The sequence below is a fragment of the Nerophis lumbriciformis genome, linkage group LG36, assembly GCF_033978685.3.
Source record: "Nerophis lumbriciformis linkage group LG36, RoL_Nlum_v2.1, whole genome shotgun sequence".
NCBI lineage: Eukaryota > Metazoa > Chordata > Actinopteri > Syngnathiformes > Syngnathidae > Nerophis > Nerophis lumbriciformis.
The window spans coordinates 1,567,205-1,594,900 of NC_084583.2; the positions used below are offsets into that span (position 1 = coordinate 1,567,205).

At 40.7% G+C, this 27,696-nt stretch overlaps 1 protein-coding gene across 10 annotated transcripts in view; it reads left to right on the forward strand.

Moving 5' to 3' along the window:
* The window catches only part of atp11c (ATPase phospholipid transporting 11C), a 233,045-nt gene that overhangs the window by 105,649 nt on the left and 99,700 nt on the right, over nt 1–27,696 (forward strand). For all 10 annotated transcript variants that reach the window (XR_009811687.2, XM_061930439.2, XM_061930436.2 and 7 more), the window contains exon 3: nt 3,440–3,529. Coding sequence is in view for 9 of the 10 variants with exons in the window: in XM_061930439.2 (XP_061786423.1) it covers nt 3,440–3,529 (90 nt within the window). In the remaining variant the exon portion in view is untranslated. The remainder of the gene's footprint in view (nt 1–3,439; nt 3,530–27,696) is intronic.

Consider the following 27,696-nt stretch of genomic DNA (forward strand, 5'->3'; position numbering starts at 1 on the left):
AAGATGTTATGAGCTAAGGAACATAACATCTACACTACCCAGTAGAGATGCGCGGTTTGCGGACGCAACCGCGGAGTCTGCGGATAATCCGCGGGTCGGGCGGGTGACATGACGAAAAAAAAAGATTTTAAATAGATTCGGGCGGGTGGCGGTTGAACCAATTCGGAAATATATATACATAGTTAAATGTTGTTACCCACATACGAAAAACGAGCAGCACTCTTTGAAACAGGCAATTATTCATTAGGCACTGCAGCACACCACAACACAACACAACAGAAGAAAAAAAAAAAAAAAGATGGCAACGCCGGCAGCAAACGTGGTATGCGACAAACTAAAAAAGGGAATACTAAAGACCAGGGGGAAAAAAGACCAGCTATTTGCCTTGACCAATAAGTTGCAGGTAATTTATTATTATTATGTATTTAATTTATTTTTGTTTAAATAGGGATGACATACATATGTTAATTTAAGTTTGTGCGCGTGATTGACAGCCTAAGGCTTATGAGGCACATTTTTTTTTATTTTTTTTTATTTCAACTTAAAAAAGTATGAGCCTATGCCTATGTCTACAACATAGGCTATGTGTTTATCTTTGTTTTCCTGCCTGTCGTTGACAATGGAGGTTGTCTGATATTTTGTCATGGCTGCAGATCAATCAATAAAGGTTCATCTTTGTCGCAAAATTGTTCACTGTTTCACTGTGCACTCCGCCCTCGTCCCTATTTGAGCATTATAACGTTAACAAGTTCATATTTATTGAAATAAATTCAGAACATTTTTTTTACCTAACGAAAATATAGCCCTAGTCTTTCTAAAACATTTTTTTAACTTCTTAAAAGCATCGTTCTGCTTGCTGCAACTGCGCACACAGAGTGTGAGGAACGCACTCCTGATCTGAGGGCATTGGCAACAATAGTCAACACTTTCTTAATGGAAATGACAATAATACTATAATAATGATAAATAATATTATCACACATTAATATCTCTTAGCCACTAATGCGTGGCCAAGAGATATTAATGCGTGGCACGCATTGAATGTCTCTGCTGCATTGGATCGGTCTCCTTTCTTTAACAGGCAAACGCTTTCTAACCTCACTAATGCCTTGCATCGTCTATATTAGATATATAACAATGGGTGGGTGGCGGGTGGCGGGCGGGTGTGGATTTGCTAAAATGTTAGTTCGGGTGGATGGCGGGTGGATGACGATTTTTGTGATGCGGTTGCGGATTAAATAATTGCCTATCCGCGCATCTCTACTACCTAGCATGCAACGGGAATGACGAACATGCGCGGTATCCCCGAAAAGTGTTGTTGCATGTCGTCACCCGGCAGCGAACAATGAGGTTATGAGCACGCTGTGAAAGTAAATGTCAAGAACTCAGCCAACACGCCTCGTATGCATTATTTATAATTAGACAGACAACACATATACAGTGTGATTTTGTTTTGTTTACAAGGAAAAAAAAACAAAAGTTAAAAAACAGAGATATTTTGTATATATATGTATGTGCTGCGGTTGCTCTAAGAACGTTGCGACAGCTGCTGTAAAGGAGGTGCGTTGCTAGCCTGATTGCTATGTTTCCGGTTGGTCGTAAAAGTCTTCGTCATGTGTTTGTACCCTGCTCAAATCTCTCAGTAAAGTTATTCATTGGATTAAACATTTTGTTTTGAACTTTATTACACCTTGGAGCGCTTTTTCCGGTCCATTTTTTTCCTGCTTTTGCTATCTACGCCTAATGACTGAGCTACGTGACGTCATTTCTTGTGATGTCTCACGGGGCATTTCTGGTCGGGACGGGATTCGTTCTCAGGGATTCGAATAAAGAACCAACTCTTTTTCTTTACTATAGTGGTCTCGATAACGGGTACCGGTTCTCAAAAAGGCATTCGAGTCCGAGGACTCGGTTCTTTTCTTATCGAACAACCGGGAAAATCGGTTTCGAGTATCATCCCTATTGAGAACGTATATTCGAATATCACGATATACCGGTAGTCATTTTCTATATTGCACAGAGACAAACCCGCGATATATCGAGTATATTCCATATATCGCCCAGCCCTAATAGGCAATAATATATTATTCTTACATTGACTGTTACAAGCGGCCCTCTGAGGGCAGCCATGACTGCGATGTGGCACTCCATGAAAACAAGTTTGACACCCCTGCACTAGACAGTGCATTATAATACTTCCGTCCACAGTCTCCTCTTGTATAGATATACAAATGCAGGACACCCTCTATTGTTGTTGTTTGTTAGCTTGTACTGTGCAGCGTTACTCTATCATTGACTCTGCATTAGTTGTCTAGTGCAGTATTTTTCAACCACTGTGCCGCGGCACACTAGTGTGCCGTGAGATACAGTCTGGTGTGCCGTGGGAGATTATCTAAATTCACCTATTTGGGTTAAAAATATTTTTTGCAAACCAGTAATTATAGTCTGCAAATGATGTGTTGTTGTTGAGTGTCGGTGCTGTCTAGAGCTCGGCAGAGTAACAGTGTAATACTCTTCCATATCAGTAGGAGGCAGCCGGTAGCTAATTGCTTTGTAGATGTCGGAAACAGTGGGAGGCAGTGTCTAATGCTTAAACCAAAAATAAACAAAAGGTGAGTGCCCCTAAAAAAAGGCATTGAAGCTTAGAGAAGGCTATGCAGAACGAAACTAAAACTGAACTGGCTACAAAGTAAACAAAAACAGAATGCTGGACGACAGCAAAGACTTACCGCGGAGCAAAGACGGCATCCAAACATGACATGACAATCCCCACAAAGAAGGATAAAAACAACTGAAATATTCTTGATTGCTAAAACAAAGTAGATGTGGGAAATATCGCTCAAAGGAAGACATGAAAGTGCTACAGGAAAATACCAAAAAAAGAGGAAAAACCACCAGAATAAGAGCGCAAGACAAGAACTAAAACACTACACACGGGAAAACAGCAAAAAACTCAAAATAAGTCACGGCCTGATGTGACAGGTCGTGACAGTACACCTACTTTGAGACAATAACAGCTATATTAATGCAAGGTTGGTTATGGTTTAAAGTCATATCCAACAATTGCGACAACGGCTTTTTACTCTAAACTGAGTTTTGTTTTTTAGTGATTTATGCTGGTGGTGTGCCTCCAGATTTTTTCAACGCAGAAAATGTGCCTTGGCTCAAAAAAGGTTGAAAAACACTAGTCTCGTGCAACTTTGCCGCTGCCTCTAAGCATATAATGGCCCAAATGACATTAGGAGTCAAGTCCAAATGGAAAGAGTTGCCAATGTCACAAGGTCATTGGCAGTCTTTTCAACAGTATGTAAATGAAGGTGATAAAGCTCTGGTTTTAATCAATGCAAAACATGTGGCTTGCCTATGGAAGTTGCCCTTGCTCTTTCCCGTTCCAATACACACACACACACACCTTCTGTATCTGTTTTTCTTCCCGCAGTATACCGTGTGGAACTTTTTACCAAAGAACCTGTTTGAACAGTTCAGAAGAATTGCCAATTTCTACTTCCTTATCATCTTCCTGGTGCAGGTAAGCCATCATTCATTCACTCATCAACAGTGTTGGGTTAGTTACTGAAAACCAGTAACTAGTTACAGTTACTAGTTACTTTATTTCAAAAGTAACTCAGTTACTAACTCAGTTACTTACACCAAAAAGTAATGCGTTACTGTGAAAAGTAAGTATTTAGTTACTTCTTTTTTTCTTCTTTTTTTTAAAGCTCCCATTAATGGCCTTTTAGCCTTCATTTCAGTACTGTTATTGCACTGGAGAATAATACAATCTGTTGATCAACTTGACATGCATTTTTATTTTCCTTTTAACATAATGAATGAAAAACAGTGCAACATAAAAAGGCATTCCTCCTTTCTTTAAACTTGGACCAATGACCATTAATAAAAAACAAGTTAAAGTGCAACATAAGAAGGCACATCATCTTCCTTGAAACATAGGTAGTGAAATAAAGCCCGACATCTGGAGTGATGCTGCTGTCTTCCACACTTGGAGCCATGGATTGTACAATCCTTGTTTTCAGTGGCAGGATCATTGACACAGATGGTGAAGTTTCAGTGCTCAGTAGAGATGTAACTTTTTTGAGGGGTTTAAGCACCTGGAGGACCTCATATGCCACTCTCACATCATCATCAGACAGGGTGACATTTGTCTTCAGGGTGTTGTGGGTTAATGCAGAGTATATAGCTGCCTGCTGCTCCAACATATCATAAGTGGAGTTCCACCTCGTTGGGACATCATGTATGAGCTTATGAGTAGGCAGCTTTAGCATTTCTTGCTTTGTCTTAAGCACATGAGCAGCTGTTGTGCTTGGGGGGTGGAAGTAGGAAACCTCCTTCCTGATCCTCCCAAGGAGGCGCTCCATCCTATTGACTGAGATTCCCTTCTGTGATGCCAAATTCACTACATGTGCAAAGCACCTATCTGTGGTCCCAGTCCTGCCTCATTCACTGTAATTATTTGATTTTTGGCATTATCACGTGTGACTGGGATATCTTTATCTTCCATTCCTCCACTGCTTATGTCAGTACCTGCGCAAGGTGACTCTTGTAGAGGGGGCGTGTCTTCTCATCTCCCAGTCTGCTGTGATGAAGTGAGCGCTTACAGTTCCCCTGGACGTCCACCCGTCTGTCATGAGCGCAACAGATAGTTCATGCTCGGGATAGTTCAGCCACAACTTTTTTTCTTCTCCTGCTCATAAAGATCTGGCACAATCTTATCGCTGAAGTGGGTGCGCGACGGGATGTCGTAACGTGGCTCAAGCAAGTTCAGCATGTGTTTAAAACCCTCGTTTTGCACAACCGAGTCTGCACCTATAAACACACCGATTCAATGGCGCGGGGCGTTCAAGCTCCTCCGTTACTCCGCTCGCCATGACCACGCTGTGTGTGGACTGAACGTGCCAACAACTTTTTTTTTGTTTGTTTCATATATCAAACCGCGGATCACGTGTGTGCCTCCCCTCCCCACACCCACACCCAGACTCACACATAGACCGCGCCTCTTTTCTTCTCTCCGGCTTGTGACAGAGGAAGATTCAGAAGAACGACACCGCAGCGCTTCTGTTTCTAACCGATACTGCGTTATTTTACGTTACTTTTGATCAAAAGTAACGTAAAATAACGCAGTAACGCATCATGTAGTAACGGTAACTGAGTTACTGAATACAAAAAATAACGCGTTAGATTACTAGGCGTTACAGTAATTACAGTAATAATTAAAGCTGCAAGCAGCGTTGGTCGGGCCCGCATATTTGGCAGGTGCTAGTCCTAAGTGTCCCAATACTTTTGTCCAGTTCTAGTCCCAAGTGTCCCAATACTTTTGTCAAAATGTAGTCCTAAGTGTCCCAATACTTTTGTCCAGTTTTTGTCCTAAGTGTCCCAAAACATTTGTCCAGTTTTAGTTCTAAGTGTCCCAATACTTTTGTCCAGTTTAAATCCTAAGTCTCCCAATACTTTTGTCTAGTGTAAGTGTCCCAATACTTTTGTCTAGTGTTATCCATAAGTGTCCCAATACTTTTGTCCATTGTAAGTGTCCCAATACTTTTGTCCATTGTTAGTCCTTAGTGTCCCAATACTTTTGTCCAGTGTTAGTCGTAAGTGTCCCAATACTTTTGTCCAGTTTTAGTCCTAAGTGTCCCAATACTTTTGTCAAGTTGTAGTCCTAAGGGTCCCAATACTTTTGTCCATTGTAGTTGTCCCAATACTTTTGTCCAGTGGTAGTCTTAAGTGTCCCAATAATTTTGTCCAGTTGTAGTCCTAAGTGTCCCAATACTTTTGTTTAGTGGTAGTCCAAAGTGTCCCAATACTTTTGTCCAGTTTTAGTCCTAAGTGTCCCAATACTTTTGTCAAGCTGTAGTCCTAAGTGTCCCAATACTTTTGTCCAGTGTAAGTGTCCCAATACTTTTGTCCAGTGTAAGTGTCCCAATACTTTTGTCCAGTGGTAGTCCTAAGTGTCCCAATACTTTTGTCCAGTCGTAGTCCTAAGTGTCCCAATACTTTTGTCCCGTGGTAGTCCGAAGTTTCCCAATACTTATGTCAAGTTTCAGTCCTAAGTGTCCCAATACTTTTGTCAAGTTTTAATACTAAGGTCCCAATACTTTTGTCCAGTTGTAGTCCTAAGTGTCAAGTTTGCGTCCTCAGTGTCCCAATACTTTTCCATCCATCCATCCATCTTCTTCCGCTTATCCGAGGTCGGGTCGCGGGGGCAGCAGCCTAAGCAGGGAAGCCCAGACTTCCCTCTCCCCAGCCACTTCGTCCAGCTCCTCCCGGGGGATCCCGAGGCGTTCCCAGGCCAGCCGGGAGACATAGTCTTCCCAGCGTGTCCTGGGTCTTCCCCGTGGCCTCCTACCGGTCGGACGTGCCCTAAACACCTCCCGAGGGAGGCGTTCGGGTGGCATCCTGACCAGATGCCCGAACCACCTCATCTGGCTCCTCTCGATGTGGAGGAGCAGCGGCTTTACTTTGAGCTCCCCCCGGATGACAGAGCTTCTCACCCTATCTCTAAGGGAGAGCCCTGCCACCCGGCGGAGGAAACTCATTTCGGCCGCTTGTACCCGTGATCTTGTCCTTTCGGTCATAACCCAAAGCTCATGACCATAGGTGAGGATGGGAACGTAGATCGACCGGTAAATTGAGAGCTTTGCCTTCCGGCTCAGCTCCTTCTTCACCACAACGGATCGATACAGCGTCCGCATTACTGAAGATGCCGCACCGATCCGCCTGTCGATCTCACGATCCACTCTTCCCTCACTCGTGAACAAGACTCCGAGGTACTTGAACTCCTCCACTTGGGGCAGGGTCTCCTCCCCAAGATGGCATTCCACCCTTTTCCGGGCGAGAACCATGGACTCGGACTTGGAGGTGCTGATTCTCATCCCAGTCGCTTCACACTCGGCTGCGAACCGATCCAGCGAGAGCTGAAGATCCTGGCCAGATGAAGCCATCAGGACCACATCATCTGCAAAAAGCAGAGACCTAATCCTGCAGCCACCAAACCAGATCCCCTCAACGCCTTGACTGCGCCTAGAAATTCTGTCCATAAAAGTTATGAACAGAATCGGTGACAAAGGACAGCCTTGGCGGAGTCCAACCCTCACTGGAAACGTGTCCGACTTACTGCCGGCAATGCGGACCAAGCTCTGACACTGATCATACAGGGAGCGGACCCAATACTTTTGTCAAGTTTTATTTCCAAGTGTCCCAATACTTTTGAGTTTTGAAGCATGTTAAGGGGGTCAAATTACAGCTCAAAGAGGCAAAAGTGACTGTTTTTAGTACATTTTTGTCTTGAAGGGGGAATTGCCAACTTCCTGTTGATTTTAGCCCGAGAATGTACCATTATGAAATGTAGGTCTAAGTCAGACCTACATAGAGGTTTTTGTTTCATGTCTCTCCGACCTTCCTAGTGGGGGTTACAGGCAGTCTAGTTTTTTTTTTCTAGGGGGCGCTAGAGCGCAATTTTGAGTTTTGTGGTTCGTTTTTTTTTTTAAAAGGCAATTTTCGCAGGTCCTGATGTGTGGGTCAAATATGGTGAGTTTTGAAGCATGTTAAGTGGGTCAAATTACAGTTTAATGTGGCGGCGGAAGAATAAAGAAAAAAGAATAATACAACCTTACAAATTCAATAGGTCCTTATGTCCCATTGCACAATGGGCCATGTTGGCCCTAATAACCAGTAATAATAACCAGTGTTGGGACGCGTTAGTCCCAACACTGCTCATCAATGAGCAGCCACCTTGAGACAGGTCCAAATAATTGCACCATTTGATTGGGTCTGTGATTTCCCCATTACTGGAATCTCGGGGCGGAATCATGGGATTTGCAAACTGAACAGACCGGAATATCACAGAATCGATGTGGTTGTAATTTGCCTGGGTAAATCATGCGCACGGGACTGCTCAGCCGTCGCCAAAACGGCCACTGTATGCATGGTATGATTATTGCCAATCTTCAAGGTGGAACTTTTCAATCACATTTGAATGATAAGATATCGACACTGATTTGGTGGATTAAAAGCTTTGTTCTCTGTAAATGTAAACCTGTTTGTAGCTTGGTATGAAATTGTGAATGGGTAGATTTTGAAATGAATAGTGTTGTATACCGGTACTAGTATAGTATCGCGGTACTAATGAATCAAAAACGGTACTCTACTCTGTTTGAAAAGTACCGGTTCCCGGGCATGACGCCACATCATGACATTGCTGGTTTTATGAGCAGAGGAGCATGTTCGGCAGCGCGCACACACGGAGTACTTACAAGCAGACACGGTGTGTAGACAGAAAAGGGAGAACGGACGCGTTTTGGTCTAAAAACTGACGATAAAAGGTGAAGTTATAACACTGAAACGCCCTCAGGAAGAGGTGCTTTAAGCCATGGCTACTTGTACATCACTAATCCTCGCCTCTATGGCGACAAACAGAGTTAGTTTCGTACTACCATTATCACTGCAGGACGAGGAATAGCTAAACATGCTTCACTACAAAGCTAGCGCGCCTGAATGTAAACAAATGCCATGGGTGGATCTACACCTGGCATCCACTGTAATGATACCAAGTACAAGAGCGTATCTAGTCGATACTACTATGATTACAACGATATTTTTTATCGTCACTAAATCTTTTTTTTCCTTTTTTTCACAATTCACATTATGTTTATCAACTCAGGAAATACGTCCCTGGACACATTAAGACTTTGAATATGACCAATGTGTGACTACTTGGTAACGGATCGATACCTAAATTTGTGGTATCATCCAAAACTAATGTAATTTATCTAAACAACAGACGAATACGTGATTATTACATTTGAACAGAAGTGTAGATAGAACATGTTAAAAGAGAAAGTAAGCAGATATTAACTGTAAATGAACAAGTAGATTAATACAATCTATTTTTACAGCTTGTCCTTTATCATGTTGACAAAATAATAGGTAGATAAATGACACAATATGTTACTGCGTACGTCAGCAGACTAATTAGGAGTCTTTGTTTGTTTACTTACTATATATGTTCACTATTTTATTTCTTCGATTGCAATAATAAACATATGTTTAATGCAACCTAAGATATTTTGTTAACATAAAGCCAATAATGCCATTGCTTGTGGTCCCCTTTATCCAGAAAAGTATCGAAAAGTATCAAAGTATCGGGACAACCCTACATTGTTCTGTATTTTGTATTGTATATGATGTATATTTCAACTATAAGATCTGTGCTTCAAGGAATTCCTTTTTTTCAGATTGGACTCTAATATTAACAAAATAAACAATACTGTACTGTGTCTGCAAATAAATATATAAATGTAAATAGATAAATAAATGGCCACTTGAAACTCCGGCCAAGTCTGCAAACAAACTACGAAGCTAATGCGAGCCAGGACAAGCCATACACATGCAACACATCTTATCTGCTTGTGTTGATATGGATCAGACTTTTGATGTGGAGACAGGACCGCAGCCGCAACTCCAGAGACACGCTTTCTTTCTTCCGCCAAAAAGCACAGCAGCTCTTAAAAATAATCGCACACTTCCTGCCTTCAAAATAGCGGTGCATTGCGCAACATCTGGTTGGGCTGCGAAACAAAATACACGTTTCAAAAAAGTACTTATATTACACAATTATTGTGCTTTTTGTGATTTAAAATACTGGTCAACATTGTCCAATGGTGTATTGCACCAGTAAGTCTGAGGATTTTTGTATTTAATTACAAAGATTTGATCAGATGTTATTGTACTAAGAGCACACGCTCTATTATGGGTAAATGGGTGGGTGAACTATATTAGGGTAACAAGGTAAAAAATGGTATTCTAAAAAGCAAAAAAAATGTAAATAAACTGAATATGGAGGAATAATTTGTTTTAACTATTAAATGAACCGAAAATATGAATTATTTTTATCGTTGTGGTAAATATTGGACACAATGTGTTGTCAAGATTATGAGATTGTTAATTTTTTAAATCTCTTTATTTTTTTATAAATGGGTGTGGTGATAATGTAAATCAGGGATTTTTAATCACGGTTTATGTAGGAATTCTTATTGATATTGATGCTGTAGTTAATATTATTCATTTTTGTTTGACTAACTTTGGATTGTTTTGTGTCATGTTTGTGTGTCCTCTCAATTACTCTGTTGATTGCTATTCGGAATGTTGCTGGGCCGGTTTTGGTTTTGGAATTGGAATTGTATTGTGTATTTATTTGTTGGACTGATTAATTAAAAAAAAAAGAAATAAAAATACTATATATATATATATATATATATATATATATATATATATATATATATATATAGCAGTGCTGTGCGCAACATCTGGTTGGGCTGCGAAACAAAATACACGTTTCAAAAAAGTACTTTTGTACTTAAAGAACTAATTGGTGAATTTATATTACACAATTGTTGTGCTTATTGTGATTTAAAATAGTGGTCAAAATTGTCCAATGGTGTATTGCACCAGTAAGTCTGAGGATTTTTGTATTTAATTACAAAGATTTTATCAGATGTTATTGTACTAAGAGCACACGCTCTATTATGGGTAAATGGGTGGGTGAACTATATTAGGGTAAAAAGGTAAAACATTGAATTCTTAAAAGCAAAAAAAAATTAAATAAACTGAATATGGAGGAATAATTTGTTTTAACTATTAAATGAACCGAAAATATGAATTATTTGTATCATTGTGGTAAATATTGGACACAATGTGTTGTCAAGATTATGAGATTGTTCATTTTTTAAATCTCTTTATTTTTTTTATAAATGGGTGTGGTGATAATGTAAATCAGGGATTTTTAATCACGGTTTATGTAGGAATTCTTATTGATATTGATGCTGTAGTTGATATTATTCATTTTTGTTAGACTAATTTTGGATTGTTTTGTGTCATGTTTGTGTGTCCTCTCAATAACTCTGTTAATTGCTATTCGGAATGTTGCTGGGCCGGTTTTGGAATTGGAATTGTATTGTGTATTATTTTGTTGGACTGATTAATTAAAAAAATAAAAATACTATATATATATATATATATATATATATATATATATATATATGCCTTCCGCCCGATTGTAGCTGAGATAGGCTCCAGCACCCCCCGCGACCCCAAAAGGGAATAAGCGGTAGAAAATGGATGGATGGATATATATATATAGCAGTGCTGTGCGCAACATCTGGTTGGGCTGTGAAACAAAATACACGTTTCAAAAAAGTACTTTTGTACTTTAAGAACTCATTGGTGAATTTATATTACACAATTGTTGTGCTTATTGTGATTTAAAATACTGGTCAAAATTGTCCAATGGTGTATTGCACCAGTAAGTCTAAGGTTTTTTGTATTTATTTACAAAGATTTGATCAGATGTTATTGTACTAAAAGCACACACTCTATTTTGGGTCAATGGGTGGGTAAACTACATAAGGGTAAAAGGTAAACAATTTGAATTCTAAAAAGCAAAACAAATGTAAATAAACGGAATATGGGCAAAAAGTAAGCGGAATTTGGAAAAAATAAATCCGATTTCATAGGGCCCTATGTGGGTGTAGTACTCTTTCAGGGTGTGTTCACACCTGGTGTTCTAGTCTAGTTCCTTTTTGTGTTTACGTTTGTATTTAAACATTTTTTTAAAGAGCACCATCGTCAAAAAGGCACTCACAGACAGACCAGGGAGACATCACTTCCAACACAATTGTGATTGCAACACTGGCCCGCGTTCACATTGGAGCTCAAGCGAAGAGTTCAACTGGCGAGCAGACCGAGACCCGTATCTCAAGTCTTTGTGCACACCGGAATCCCAATCGTTTACACTCGACCAAAGGAGCCATTCTCCCTTAGAGACATGTCTTAAAAAATACATGTTGCTTTCCTCCTTTATGATCCATGCAAAGGAGAATCCCCGCCCCCAGCTGTCATCTCTACGGTTGCTGCTTGTGTAAACAAATGTGCTAGTGCGTCCTCTCATTACATATTGACTGAATGAGCTCACAGAACGGCTGCATCCCGAAGCTACTCGGCGCTAAACTCGGCAGCGTCTCCGGGCCGCGGGACAAAACGCCATCATTGACTTTTTCTTCCAGCCCCACGTTGCTGTAAAGTTGACACAACAGCCTGCTGTGCCTTCCAGTTTGTCTGTTTTTTGACTCCGCCTCCAGACCCTAATGCGAAGATGAGTGTGTACATATTTGGTTGTACTGACCCAAGTATGTTGTGGTGACCTGATTGGTATTTTGATACTGTCTGTGTTTGTTTGCCTTTTTACCTCTCCCAGGACAGATCGTGTAACTTCATGGGCCGCTTTCCAGACAGTGTCAGGTAACTTAAGGAGGGAAAAAAAACCACATATTTTTCCAGATTATAGAGCACATTGTATATAGGCTAAGGGTGTAACGGTACGTGTATTTGTATTGAACCGTTTCGGTACGGGGGGTTCGGTTCGGAACGGAGGTGCACCGAACGAGTTTCCACACGGACATATTAAGTAGCGCACCGCACGTTGTGTAAACAATGCACACCGAGGCACAACACACGGCATGCTAGCAATGACCGGGCTACTACAAAATGCAAAAAGCCAGAGCTGGAAGACCCTCCTGCCTCGTAAAAATCTCCCGTTTGGGAACATTTCGGCTTTGAGGTGCGATGCAACAATGGATAACATCGCTTCAGCGAAGATAAAGACGAGCGTCGGGCAAACACCGCATTCAAGCAGCCTCTCCTCGGCGAGTCAGACAGGGCTAACGCAATAACAAATGCTGTTGGTGTTTTTACAGCAGCAGATTTAAAGGGGAACATTATCATGATTTCAGAAGGGTTAAAACTATTAAAAATCAGTTCCCAGTGGCTTATTATATTTTTCGAAGTTTTTAAAAAAATTTTACCCATCACGCAATATCCCTAAAAAAAGCTTCAAAGTGCCTGATTTTAACCATCGTTATATACACCCGTCCATTTTCCTGTGACGTCACATAGTGATGCCAATACAAACAAACATGGCGCATAGAACAGCAAGCTATAGCGACATTAGCTCGGATTCAGACTCGGATTTCAGCGGCTTAAGCGATTCAACAGATTACGCATGTATTGAAACGGATGGTTGTAGTGTGGAGGCAGGTAGCGAAAACGAAATTGAAGAAGAAACTGAAGCTATTGAGCCATATCGGTTTGAACCGTATGCAAGCAAAACCGACGAAAACGACACGACAGCCAGCGACACGGGAGAAAGCGAGGACGAATTTGGCGATCGCCTTCTAACCAACGATTGGTATGTGTTTGTTTGGCATTAAAGGAAACTAACAACTATGAACTAGGTTTACAGCATATGAAATACATTTGGCAACAACATGCACTTTGAGAGTGCAGACAGCCCAATTTTCATCAATTAAAATATTCTGTAGACATACCCTCATCCGCTATCTTTTCCTGAAAGCTGATCTGTCCAGTTTTGGAGTTGATGTCAGCAGGCCAGGGAAGCTAGGGTCGATATTCTTCTCTTGATCATCTTCGGTGGCATAAGGGACGGTGTGAGCCAAGACATCCAGGGGGTTTAGCTCGCTCGTCTGCGGGAACAAACTGCCGCCATTGCTTGCCGTGCTACCGAGGTCTTTTGTCCCTGAATTGCTCACACGCTCCGGCAGATTCAATGGGGGTCTGGCGGCAGATTTCTTTGACTTTATCGTTGGAAATGCATCTGCTTTGAGTGTCGCAGGATATCCACACATTCTTGCCATCTCTGTCGTAGCATAGCTTTCGTCGGTAAAGTGTGCGGAACAAACGTCCAATTTCTTGCCACTTTGGCATCTTTGGGCCACTGGTGCAACTTGAATCCGTCCCTGTTGGTGTTGTTACACCCTCCGACAACACACCGACGAGGCATGATGTCTCCAAGGTACGGAAAACAGTCGAAAAAACGGAAAATAACAGAGCTGATTTGACTCGGTGTTTGAGAAAATGGCGGATTGCTTCCCGATGTGACGTCACATTGTGACGTCATCGCTCCGAGAGCGAATAATAGAAAGGCGTTTAATTCGCCAAAATTCACCCATTTAGAGTTCGGAAATCGGTTAAAAAAAAATATGGTCTTTTTTCTGCAACATCAAGGTATATATTGACGCTTACATAGGTCTGGTGATAATGTTCCCTTTTAATAAAAAATCAATTAAAGGGCAAAAACAAAATCCCTAAAAAGCAGTAAATTGATGAAGGATTGCTGGCGTATTTCAGGTGGCTTCTGAGGGAATGCCTATGATGCATGGCATAGTGGGGGTCCTGGGTTTGCTGACAGTGTTTATCCAAGCTGCAGTGCAGTTGGCATTTTTCCACTAATCCAACCTCTCTCGGGGGCTTCTTACTTCCTAACCGCTCAGTTTGCTCCCATGCAGCGTGCTAATATATCAGCGGGCAAGATGGCGAGAGGGGAGATAAACATGTACATGTGCACTTGTTCCCCCAGAAAGGTTCACTTCCCCCATGAAAACACTGCACCAATGAGCAAATGTCAAACCGCCTCCTTACTTTTTGAGTCTCTTCCCCTTTTGTCATCTGGTGTATTTTCTACCCCCTCCACTGTTCTCCCCTCCCCTCGCTTCTCTCCGCAGCGCTGCACTGCTACGTCATCGGCCAGGAAGCTCCTTCGTGTGATTCTGCGCGCCACAAATAGGCACCGGCCGATAAAAAAGCACCACTCTGCTATAAATAGCCCTGCGTGTCTTTGCTGGAATGTGATCAAATGGGGATCGGGTGCCGTGAGAGAAAAGGAGACTTTTTAAAAGCCGGGGAGGAAAGGAAGGCGGGAGGACGAGCGAGAGATGAAGGAGGGTGGCGTGGAAAGTGAGGGGGAAGATGCCAAGGTCCACCTCCACACACGTACATGTAACAATGCCCTGGGACTTGTCAGTCTCTCTCACTGACATACTTCCAGACTGATATGAGGAGATCGGTTCCGCTCTGATATCACGCCAGCATGTCGTACAGCTGAGATTTGGTGCAGGGGAGGAAAGATATATCAATGTTTGTCTGGGGATTAGAAAACTCAAAAGATATGCCGGTGCAACCATCAGCTGTTTTTTGTGTACCTTATTTTCTGGACCATAAGGTGCAATGCCGATAAGCGGGTCTATTCAGGTCTTTTTTCATACATAAGGTGCATTACACCTCTAAAGGCTTAGTGGCCACATGTGTGGACAGCACCTTTTAGCGCTTATTTCCAAAATTGTGTACACTACTGAATTGGGGTCTTATGGCCACTTATGTGGACACTTATACTGCCATCTGGTGGTGTCAGAAGAGTATAACATACAATGGAATTTGGAAAAAAAGTGTAAAAAAAATAAAAATAAATACTTGATCAACAGCCATACAGGTCACACTGAGGGTGGCCGTATAAACAACTTTAACACTGTTACAAATATGCGCCACACTGTGAACCCACACCAAACAAGAATGACAAACACATTTCTGGAGAACATCCGCACCATAACACAACATAAACACAACAGATCAAATACCCAGAACCCCTTGCATTACTAACATCATTTTTGGTAGGGATGTCCGATAATATCGGACTGCCGATATTATCGGCCGATAAATGCTTTAAAATGTAATATCGGAAATTATCACTATCGGTTTCAAAAAGTAAAATGTATGATTTTTTTAAAAGCCGCTGTGTACACGGACGTAGGGAGAAGTACAGAGCGCCAATAAACCTTATAGGCACTGCCTTTGCGTGCCGGCCCAGTCACATAATATCTACGGCTTTTGACACACTCAGAAGTGAATGCAATTCATACTTGGTCAACAGCCATACAGGTCACACTGAGGGTGGCCGTACAAACAACTTTTAACACTGTTACAAATATGCGCCACGCTGTGAACCCACACCAAACAAAAATGACAAACACATCCGCACCGTAACACAACATAAACACAACAGATCAAATACCCAGAACCCCTTGCAGCACTACTCTTCCGGGACGCTACAATATACACCCCCCGCTACACCCCCCCCCCCCCCCTCAACCCCACCCCCCCAACCCTGCCCACCTCAACCTCCTCATGCTCTCTCAGGGAGAGCATGAGGAGGTCCCAAATTCCAAGCTGCTGTTTTGAGGCATGTTAAAAAAAAAATAATGCTCTTTGTGACTTCAATAAAAAATATGGCAGTGCCATGTTGGAATTTTTTTCATCACAACAAAATTAGGCATAATAATGTGTTAATTCCACAAATGTATATCTCGGTATCGGTTGATATTGGAATCGGTAATTAAGAGTTGGATAATATTGGAATATCGGATATCGTCAAAAAAGCCATTATCGGACATCTCTAGTCATACTATATATTTTTTTTTTTTAAACACTATCTTGTGGTCTACAGAACATATGATGGTGGTTCTTTGGTGAAAATGTTGCATAGAGTATGTTTTACAGATCATCTTCAAGTCCCGCATTTTTCCGGACTATAAGGCGCTCTTAAAATATTTTTTTTCTTCTCAAAACTCGACAGTGCGCCTTATAACCCGGTGCGCCTAATGTAAGAAATACGTTTGGTTGAGCTTACCCACCTCGAAGCAATTTTGTTTGGTACATGGTGTAATGTTAAGTGCGACCAGTAGAAGGCAGTCAAACATAAGAGATAAGGGTAGGCTGCACCGTTTGATGTGCTTCAACATGCGAGTATTATTAGAATAGAAGAATAGAATGGACTTTATTGTCATTATATTTGCATATAAAGATAAAACTAAGAATTGAAATAAACTGACTACTATCCAATACAAACAATAAGCAATCCTGTACAATATACAAAACACTATACAAACACAAAATACTGTACAATATACAAAACACTATACAAACACAAAATACTGTACAATATACAGAACAAGACAAGAGTACCGGAGTAATAAATAACAATCAGTGTCGGATGTATTGCACTCGAAGGGTAAAATTGCACAGTAGTGCAATTAAGGTGTGTGTGTATAAGGTAAGACATATTATCTGGCGTTTTGTTTCGCAGTATTATGCAAAAGCAACTTTTCTTACCTTCTGGTACCTACTGATCTGTATCTGAAAAATTGCGCGCGTCCGCCTTTGTAGTCTGTGCCGACACCGTAATTCATAAGCTTCTTCTTTTTCTCTATCTTCTTATGTGACATTCATCCTCTGCTGTTGCCATTTCTAATATAAAGTAGTGTAAAGTTCTTACTTATATCTGTCAGTAAACTCGCCATGAAAGCGCTAAAACATACCGGTGTAGTGAGTTTACATTATTCACCCAAGGACCTTTAGTTATTAGAGAGTTCCGATTGGACGGTTTTTCACGGGACACATTTTCGGGCGTTGTTGTTGCACTAGTGAGCCACGGATGAGGAGATGCTGCTCCGTTATTGATTGAAGTAAAGTCTGAATGTCATTAAAACAGTTAGCGCCATCTTTTGACACTTCTTCCACTCCCGTCCTTGCACGCTACACCGCTACAACAAAGATGACGGGGAGAAGACGCCGTTGAAGGTGAGCCACGTAAATAAGACCGCCCACAAAACGGCGCATCCTGAAGCGACTGTCAGAAAGCGACTTGAAGATGATCTGTAAAGCATCATCCATGCAACATTTTGACCAAAGAACCACCATCACATGTTATGTAGACCACAAGGAAATGTTTTAAATTGATAAAAAATAAAAAATAAAAAGACTCCTTTATTGTGCCTTATAATCCGGTGCGCCTTATATATGAAAAAAGATAAAAAATAGACCAATAATCGGCAGTGAGCATTATAATCTGGTGCGCCTTAGGGTCCGTAAAATACGGTAGCTTTCTGACATTTGCTTCAGGATGCGCCGTTTTGTGGGCGGTCTTATTTACGTGGCTCACCTTCGACGGCGTCTTCTCCCCGTCATCTTTGTTGTAGCGGTGTAGCGTGCAAGGACGGGAGTGGAAGAAGTGTCAAAAGATGGCGCTAACTGTTTTAATGACGTTCAGATTTTACTTCAATCAATAACGGAGCAGCATCTCCTCATCCGCCGTGGCTCACTAGTGCAACAACAAGGCCAGAAATGTGTCCCGGGAAAAAACGTCTGACCGGAACTCTCTAATAACTAAAGTTCCTTGGGTGAATAATGTAAACTCACTACACCGGTATGTTTTAGCGCTTTCATGGCGAGTTTACTGACAGATATAAGTAAGAACTTTACACTACTTTATATTAGAAATGGCAACAGTGGAAGATGAATGTAACATAAGAAGATAGAGAAAAAGAAGAAGCTTATCGACTACGGTGTCGACATGGACTACAGTGGCGGACGCGTGCACATTTTCAGGACTTATTTAGATCCCAAATACACATTAGCAGGTACCAGAAGGTAATAAAAGTTGCTTTTGCATCATATTGTGAAACAAAACGCCAGATGAAATGTCTTACCTTATACACACACTGTAATAATACTCGTATGTTTAATGTGCCGACAATCCATCAAGCGGTGTGGCTTCATAGCTTACCGAAGTCGTACTAAAAACATTTTGATAGATTTTTGAGTGCCGTGTGTAATGTTCTATATTCTCAATGGAACATTTAAAGTTTTGGTGTTGTTTACTGCCATCATATTGCAGTCTACACGTATCTCTTATGTATGACTGCCATCTACTGGTCACACTTATCGTTACACCATGTACCAAATAAAATTGTTTCGAGGTCAGTAAGCACAACCAGAATTATTCCGTATATTAGGCGCACCGGTTTATAAGGCTCACTGTCAAGTTTTGAGAAAATGAAAGGATTTTAAGTGCGCATTGTAGTTAGAAAAGTACGGTACTCAAGTTATTTTGGGGCAGTGTAGCTCGGTTCGTAGAGCGGCCGTGCCAGCAACCTGGCGGTTCGAGGTTCAATCCCCGCTTCTGCCATCCTAGTCACAGCTGTTGTGTCCTTGGGCAAAACACTTCACCCACCTGCTCCCAGTGGTTTAAAAATGTAACTTAGATAATCGGTTTCACTATGTAAAGCACTTTGAGTCACTAGAGAAAAGGGCTATATAAATATAATTCACTTCACTTCACTTATGCGCCGTGTATTTTTAGCAGCACTATTAATGCCTCAACTCTAAATATGGTCAATGCACTAAATTCACAACAAGACGTTCTCATAAAAGATTGAACGCAATTCTTTTTATACATCAAATTCGTCACAGCAATTGATGACTCAAACAACAGTTAAGTTTGAAAGTAGGCTTTGTAGCACGTTCTCTCTCCTTCTCTGTGTGCTGTGGTTCCACCATCTGGCTGCTGCATCACAGGGACATGCTGTCCTCAGAAGCTTCATGTTGTTTTTGTTATAGCTGCCTCGAATCAGTCGAGCCTCCTTTCCAAACATGTGACCAAGGTTTGCTGTAACTTTTTATAGGACCAGGGAAAGTGCTCCAATAGACCTATAGGCCATTACTCACATGTTTGCTGAGGCCAGTGTTTTTAAATGGCAAATGGCCAGTTTTGTTCTAAACAGTAGTATCATCTCTAAAGGGGAACAGCATTTGTTTTTTTAGAATGTTGTTTATCATTCACAGTCCTTATGTAAGACAAGAACTAGGGCTGTCAAGTGATTTGTTATTTTTAATCCGATTAATCACACTCTGAACCTGTGATTAATCATGGTTAATCACCAGTTATTGTAAAACCCAAAACCAGTAGAGTAGGCACGTTGTGAAAATGGTAAATAAAAACAGAATACAATGATTTTCTTTCTTTCCTTTTCAACTTATATTCAATTGCATAGACTGCAAAGAGAAGATACTTAACGTTCGAACTGGGAAACGTTGTTGTTTTTTGCAAATACTAGCTCATTTGGAATTGGATGCCTGCAACATGTTTCAAAAAAGCTGGCACGAGTGTCAAAAAAGACTGAGAAAGTTGAAGAATGCTGATCAAACACTTATTTGGAACATCCCACAGGTGAACGGGCTAATTGGGAACAGGTGGGTGCCATGATTGGGTATAAAAGCAGCCTTCATGAAATGCTCAGTCATTCACAAACAAGGACGGGGCGAGGGTCACCACTTTGTCAACAAATGCGTGAGCAAATTGTCCAAACAGTTTAAGAACAACATTTCTCAACCAGCTATTGCAAGGAATTTAGGGATTTCACCATCTACGGTCCGTAATCTCATCAAATGTTTCAGAGAATCTGGAGAAATCACTGCACGCAAGCAGCAAGGCTGAAAACCAACATTGAATGCCCGTGACCTTTGATCCCGCTGGTGGCACTGCATCAAAAAGCGACATCGGTGTGTAAAGGATATCACCACATGGGCTCAGGAACACTTCAGAAAAACACTGTCAGTAACTACAGTTTGTCGCTACATCTGTAAGTGCAAGTTAAAACTCTACTATGACAAGCGAAAGCCATTTATCAACAACACCCAGAAACACCGCCGGCTTCGCAGGGCCCGAGCTCATCAAAGATGGACTGATGCAAAGTGGAAAAGTGTTCTGTGGTCTGACGAGTCCACATTTAAATAGTTTATGGAACCTGTGGACGTCGTGTCCTCTGGACCAAAGAGGAAAAGAACCATCCGGATTGTTATAGGCACAAAGTTGAAAAGCCAGCATCTGTGATGGTATGGGGGTGTATTAGTCCCCAAGGCATGGGTAATGTTTACATCTGTGAAGGCACCATTAATGCTGAAAGGTACATACAGGTTTTGGAGCAACGTTATCATGGACGCCCCTGCTTATTTCAGCAAGACAATGCCACAGTGTGGCTTCATAGTAAAAGAGTGTGGGTACTAGACTGGCCTGCCTGTAGTCCAGACCTGTCTCCCATTGAAAATGTGTGGTGCATTATGAAGCCTAAAATACCACAACAGAGACCCCCGGACTGTTGAACAACTTAAGCTGTACATCAAGCAAGAATGGGAAAGAATTTCACCTGAAAAGCTTCAAAAATGTGTCTCTTCAGTTCCCAAATGTTTACTAAGTGCTGTTAAAAGGAAAGGCCATGTAACACAGTGGTAAAAATGCCCCCTGTGACAACTTTTTTGCAATGTGTTGCTGCCATTAAATTCTAAGTTAATGAGTATTTGCAAAAATAAATTCAGTTTCTCAGTTTGAACATTAAATATATTTTCTTAGCAGTCTATTCAATTGAATATAAGTTAAAAAGATTTTGCAAATCATTGTATTTTTTTTTTTATTTTTTTTTTTACGATTTACACAACGTGCCAACTTCACTGGTTTTGGGTTTTGTATTTGCTTGCATGAATAAAATCTGCTGAAGAAAATATATTCCGTTTTCGGTGCAATAGTGTACTCCCATTGTTAGCCACCTCGTACTTGCCGTGTTTTACGACTTAGAATGCATAAAAAAACTGAAAAAACATTAATTTATTATTGTCTTACATAGGGATTGTGAATGATAGGCAAAATCAAACAAAACAAAAAAAAACAGTGGAGTGCCCTTCCTTACGTGTCTGTGCTTTTTCCATAATTTAGCTGCTTTAAAATGTTTATCAGATGAAATTGATACCATCTTGCATTGGATAAGCATGCATTAAAATTAGTGATAGTATCTTTTTGATCAGCTTGTCGGTCACAATCATTTCAACAAATAGTCATTGTAATGGTTTTATTTGTTTCAAACTTGCTTTTAACAAGTTACATTGAGGAACATCACACACACTGATAACACATACTGGTTATCATTTGGAATGGGGACCAAGTTTTTGATCATCACTTGTGGGGACCACCCTTTCCACAGGTTGTGGAGGCATAAATAAAATGAGGTAAAATGGCCACTGCCCAGTTAGCTCATACACATCTTTAAATCTCTGGATTGATGAAGTAATGTGCTGATCATTCTTACTGGGGACCCTGGGGAAAAAGAGTTAATATGGTTCATGGGGACCACATTTAAATAATTTTGCATAATTCACACTAATTTGTATGTGACTACTGAGGACCATTTAAAAAAATAAAAAAATAAAAAAAATCAAATTAAATATGACATCATCCTCAGAATCATTTAAAAAGGTTTCCCTTTAGGGGACCTGTTTTTTTGTCCCCATACCATCAGAGGTCCCCTAAAGGTGACTGTGTAAACCAGGGGTCCCCAAACTTTTTGACTCGTGGTCCGCATTGGGTTAAAAAAATGATATATATATATATATATATATATATATATATATATATATATATATATATACATACATTGTCTTTTTAATCTGTTTTGACATTTAACATTGTCACGTTATCGATGGGAAAATTCATTTTTAGACAATATGATTTGCCTGAGCGGCGAGGAGACACCGAGAGTAACAAGCGGTAGAAAATGGATTAAAAAAGAAAGATTTAAAAAAAAAAAAAAAACTTTTTTTTTTTTATCTTTGGACTCTCCGTGGGCCGGATTTTGGATGCTGGAGGGCCGGATCCGGCCCACGGGCCGTAGTTTGGGGACCCCTGGTGTAAACAGAGCAATGTCCCCATTGAGTAAGCATTGCCAAAACAAACACACACACACACACACACACACACACACACATCCATCCAACCATTTCCTACTGCTTGTCCCTTTCGGAGTCGCTATACCATCAGTCTGAGAAAGCAGAGCCCATTTAATCGTATCACTTCTCCATGTCTCGGCAGTTACTGATTGTTTGCTCACTTCCTGCCTGTAAATGTTATCATTTTCGAAAAGGAAGCGAATATAATAGAGAATGTCTCAAAATAGAACAATAGCTTATGCAGTGATGAAAGAGAAGGGGAAAACTATTACTTTTAAAGGAAATGAATCAGCAAAGCATGTAAATAAAAACAATTTAAAATCAAATAAACAAAGATACATGAATACATACATTTACAGGGGTAAACACTTGTAATAATACATGCAGGATGTAGGCTAAGTGATATAGTCATTTATTCAAGGCAACCATTAGAGGTAATGCTGCATTGCTGACTTCACTAGCCTGTGTGCTAACTTCTTTAGCCTGCGTGACCTCATTTGCCATTGGGAAATTGGCAAATATGTGGATAATCTTAACTCCTGTTTATTTTCCAATGTCCGTACCTGAGACATTGCACCAGAGCAGATGTTGACTTTCTTTAGACCGCAAACTACAAAACCCAAAACCAGTGAAGTTGTGTAAATGGTTAATAAAAACAGAATGCAATGATTTGCAAATCCTTTTCAACTTATATTCAATTGAATAGACTGCAAAGACAATATATTTAATGTTGAAACTGAGAAACTACATTTTTGTTTGCAAATAAACTTTTACTTATTATTTAATGGCAGCAACATGTTGCAAAACAGTTATCACAGGGGCATTTTTACCACTGTGTTACATGGCCTTTCCTTTTAACAACACTCAGTAAACGTTTGGGAACTGAAGAGACACATTTTTGAAGCTTTTCAGGCGGAATTATTTCCCATTCTTGCTTGATGTACAGCTTAAGTTGTTCAACAGTCCGGGGTCTCCGTTGTGGTATTTTAGGCTTCATAATGCGCCACACATTTTCAATGGGAGACAGGTCTGGACTACTGGCAGGCCAGTTTACTACCCACACTCTTTTACTATAAAGCCACGCTGTTGTAACACGTGGCTTGGCATTGTATTGCTGAAATAAGCAGGGGCGTCCACGATAACGTTGCTTGGATGGCAATATATGTTACTCCAAAACCTGTATGTACCTTTCAGCATTAATGGCGCCTTCACAGATGTGTAAGTTACCCAAGCCTTGGGCACTAATACACCCCCATACCGTCACAGATGCTGGCTTTTCAACTTTGCGCCTATAACAATCTGGATGGTTATTTTCCTCTTTGTTCCGGAGGACACGGCGTCCACAGTTTCCAAAAACAATTTCAAATGTGGACTCGTCAGACCACAGAACACTTTTCCACTTTGCATCAGTCCATCTTAGATGAGCTCGGGCCCAGCGAAGCGTTTGTGGATGTTGTTGATAAATGGCTTTTGCTTTGCATAGGAGAGTTTTAACTTGCACTTACAGATGTAGCGACCAACTGTAGTTACTGACAGTGGTTTTCTGAAGTGTTCCTGAGCCAATGTGGTGATATCCTTTACACACTGATGTCACTTTTTGATGCAGTACCGCCTGAGGGATCGAAGGTCCGTAATATCATCGCTTACGTGCAATGATTTCTCCAGATTCTCTGAACCTTTTGATGATATTACGGACCGGAGATGGTGAAATCCCTAAATTCTTTGCAATAGCTCTTTGAGAAATGTTGTTCTTAAACATCCTTGTTTGTGAATGACTGAGCATTTCATGGAAGCTGCTTTTATACCCAATCATGGCACCCACTTGTTCCCAATTAGCCTGTTCACCTGTGGGATGTTCCAAATAAGTGTTTGATGAGCATTCCTCAACTTTCTCAGTCTTTTTTTGCCACTTGTGCCAGCTTTTTTGAAACATGTTGCAGGCATCAAATTCTAAGAGCTAATATTTGCAAAAAATAACAGAAGTTTTCCAGTTCGAAAGTTAAGTATCTTGCAGTCTATTCAATTGAATATAGGTTGAAAAGGATTTGCAAATCATTGTATTCTGTTTTTATTGACCATTTACACAACGTGCCAACTTCACTGCTTTTGGGTTTTGCAGTAGTGACTATAACAAATGCGCCCAATTTACGAGCATTTTGAGATACTGCCTCTCTGGTTTTTGTGGTGCTTTAGATTGAGAGTATACCTTTGAGTTACAAGCCTCTCCACCGCTAGTTGGCTTAGCAAATGTCAGAAAAAACTCTAAAAGATCCGCCCCAAAACATCCGGTTTTACACGCAAGAATTAGCTTCTAGTTAGAGATCGACATTGACTTTGTTTTCCAACCTTGGGAACAAAGAAGGCAGGTGTTAAGAAGAGCGCTGAGAAGGAGAAACGGCTTAAATCCATTGGATGAAAGAAAGAAATCATCAGAAACATGAGCGACTGTGTACCTGACTTAGCGAGGCAGTTGGACTAAAGCACTGCACCAGACTGAAGCAGAAGCTTGCTTTTGTGCCAGCCAAGGAGGTTAAATAATATCTAAGCAGCGGACATTTATCAATGGAAATATGGAAAAGCTGCTGATGGTGTGTTGAAAGGAGAAGCAGCTCAAGGGAGACACGTGACTGCCTTGCTCATTGTTTCTCAAAAGAGCTCGGGAATCTCTGTGAGATTGATACTGTTTTGATCATATCTATTTATTCGCAAACTTCGGAAGTCTTTCGGTGTCATACATCATATACCGTATTTGCCAGACCATAGGGTGCACTGGATTATAAGGCTCACTGCCGATGAGCAGGTCTATTTTCAATCTTTTTTTTATACATAAGGTGCACCGGATTATAGGGCGCATTAAAGAAGTCATATTATTATTATTTTTTTCCTAAATGTAAAACATACATAACATGTACAGTCGTGCTCATAAGTTTACATACCCTGGGAGAACTCGACCATGCAGCCCATTTTTCTTCAAGTGCCTACTTATTGTGCATCTTCAGTGTTTCCCACAGGACAGGCATCTATTTGTGGTGGTGTGGTCGGGGGGCGGGGGGTGACGGCGGCAGCGGCGATGACCAAGAAGAACGCGGAGTTGGAATATAAGTACAACACTTTATGTACATATTTAGCTCATTAAATTTACCGACAGGCAGGCGAGAAACACTTTATTTCAACAGACTCTGGCGCCGTACCTCTCGTCAAAACTCCAAAGACCGACTGCACAGTTGCGCTAACAAAATAAGAGTCTCAGAAAGCTGGCGTGCACAAGCTAGCAAGCTACGGAGTTTGCCGACAATGTATTTCTTGTAAAGTGTATACAAAGGAGTACAGAAGCTGGACAAATAAGATGCCAAAAACCAACCACTTTCATGTGGTATTGGACAGAAAGGAGGACTTTTTTTCTCCTCCATTCGAAAATGGGGACGTTATCAGCACCACTGTCTGATTCCAATCAATGCAAGTCATCAGAATCAGGTAATGCACCAACGTATATTCTTGTCTTCATGAAAGAAAGGAATCTATATGTGTTAAACATGCTTGTATTATCTTTAAACACCTTTAACTTGTTAACAATATTAACTATATGTGTTAAACATGCTTGTATTGTCATTAAACACCTTTAATTTATTAACAATATGTGTTAAACATGCTTGTATTATCTTTAAACACCTTTAACTTGTTAACAATATTAACTATATGTATTAAACATACTTGTATTATCATTAAACACCTTTAATTTATTAACAATATTAACTATATGTGTTAAACATGCTTGTATTATCATTAAACACCTTTAACTTGTTAACAAAAACATATATTTCATAAATAAGTAAATATAAATTATATATATGAATGAGGTAGATCCCCACGACTTGATCAATTGAAAAGTAGCTCGCCTGCAGAAAAAGTGTGAGCACCCCTGAGTTACACCCATCTGAACAGGTCAACCACCTGTTTAAAGCCCGATCACAGTTGAAATCTTGAAATGAAGGGCCTTTAATGGCCAAAACATTAACCTGGACAACATTTTAACAGCTGGTTGGCTCAGATTTTATTTTTTTCATTGCATTCACATGCTGCAGTGGACAGTGGACAATTTAGCTTAATTATTAATGCAGTATCTGAAGCACCGTCTCCACGTGTGTTTATTGACAACAGGGTTATAACCTGGACACGTTAGCTCGTCGGTATTGTAACACGTGACGTGACAACAGCGGCGGTGTTAATAAAGCAGCGTCAGGCTGCTCACCGTCAGTGAAACGCTCGGTGAAATCGCGGATTAACGTTAAATATATGACGAGCCGCGAGCAATGCAGCTATAACTTATCTACCTACAACCTATATTACCCTCGTATTTTGATCCGGTCGGTCTGTTCTTTTACTCCGCCGTCTTCTTCTTCTTCTTCTTCTTCTTCTTCTTCTGGCCCACCAGGTGAATTAAGTGCTATTGGCGGAGTTACAATGCATAGTAGGCTACCGCCACCTACTGCACCGGAGTTGTAACTACAAGGTACATTCACAGACAGAGTCCCATTGCTTTTATGAGCGGTCGAGCGAGTCAAAAGCCGAAAAATCCATTTGTGGCGGACGTAATTCTTTCGTGGCGGACCGCCACAAGTAAATGAATGTGTGGGAAACACTGATCTTGAAACAGCCACACCACAATTTTTCAGAGAGTCCTGTATTTCAGCTGAAGTTATTTGTGGATTTTTCTTTGCATCTCGAACAATTTTCCTGGCTGTTGTGGCTGAAATCTTTGCTGGTCTACCTGAATCCCTCATTTTCCACTTCTTAATCAGCGTTTGACCACTGCTGATTGGCATTCTCAATTCCTTGGATGCCTTTTTATACCCCTTTCCTGTTTTATGCCGTTCAATTAGCCTTTTCTCGCAGATCCTGTGACAATTATTTTGCCTTCCCCATGACTCAGAATCCAGCAACATGTGTGCAGCACTGGATGAAAGATGCAATGGTCTGTCAGAAGCCCAGAAACTCACTGACCTTTTATACACACACATTAATTACAAACAAACAGGTCACAGGTGAAGATTGGAACCTTGATTAGCCATTCAAACCTGTTTGTGTCAACTTTTGTGCATGTTATCAGATCAAAGTCACTGGGGTATGTAAACTTTTGATCAGGGTCATTTGGGTACTTTCTTTTGTCATTTTGATTTAAAAAGAGTAAACACAGTTGTTTGCCAATAAATAGCTTCACACAACCAT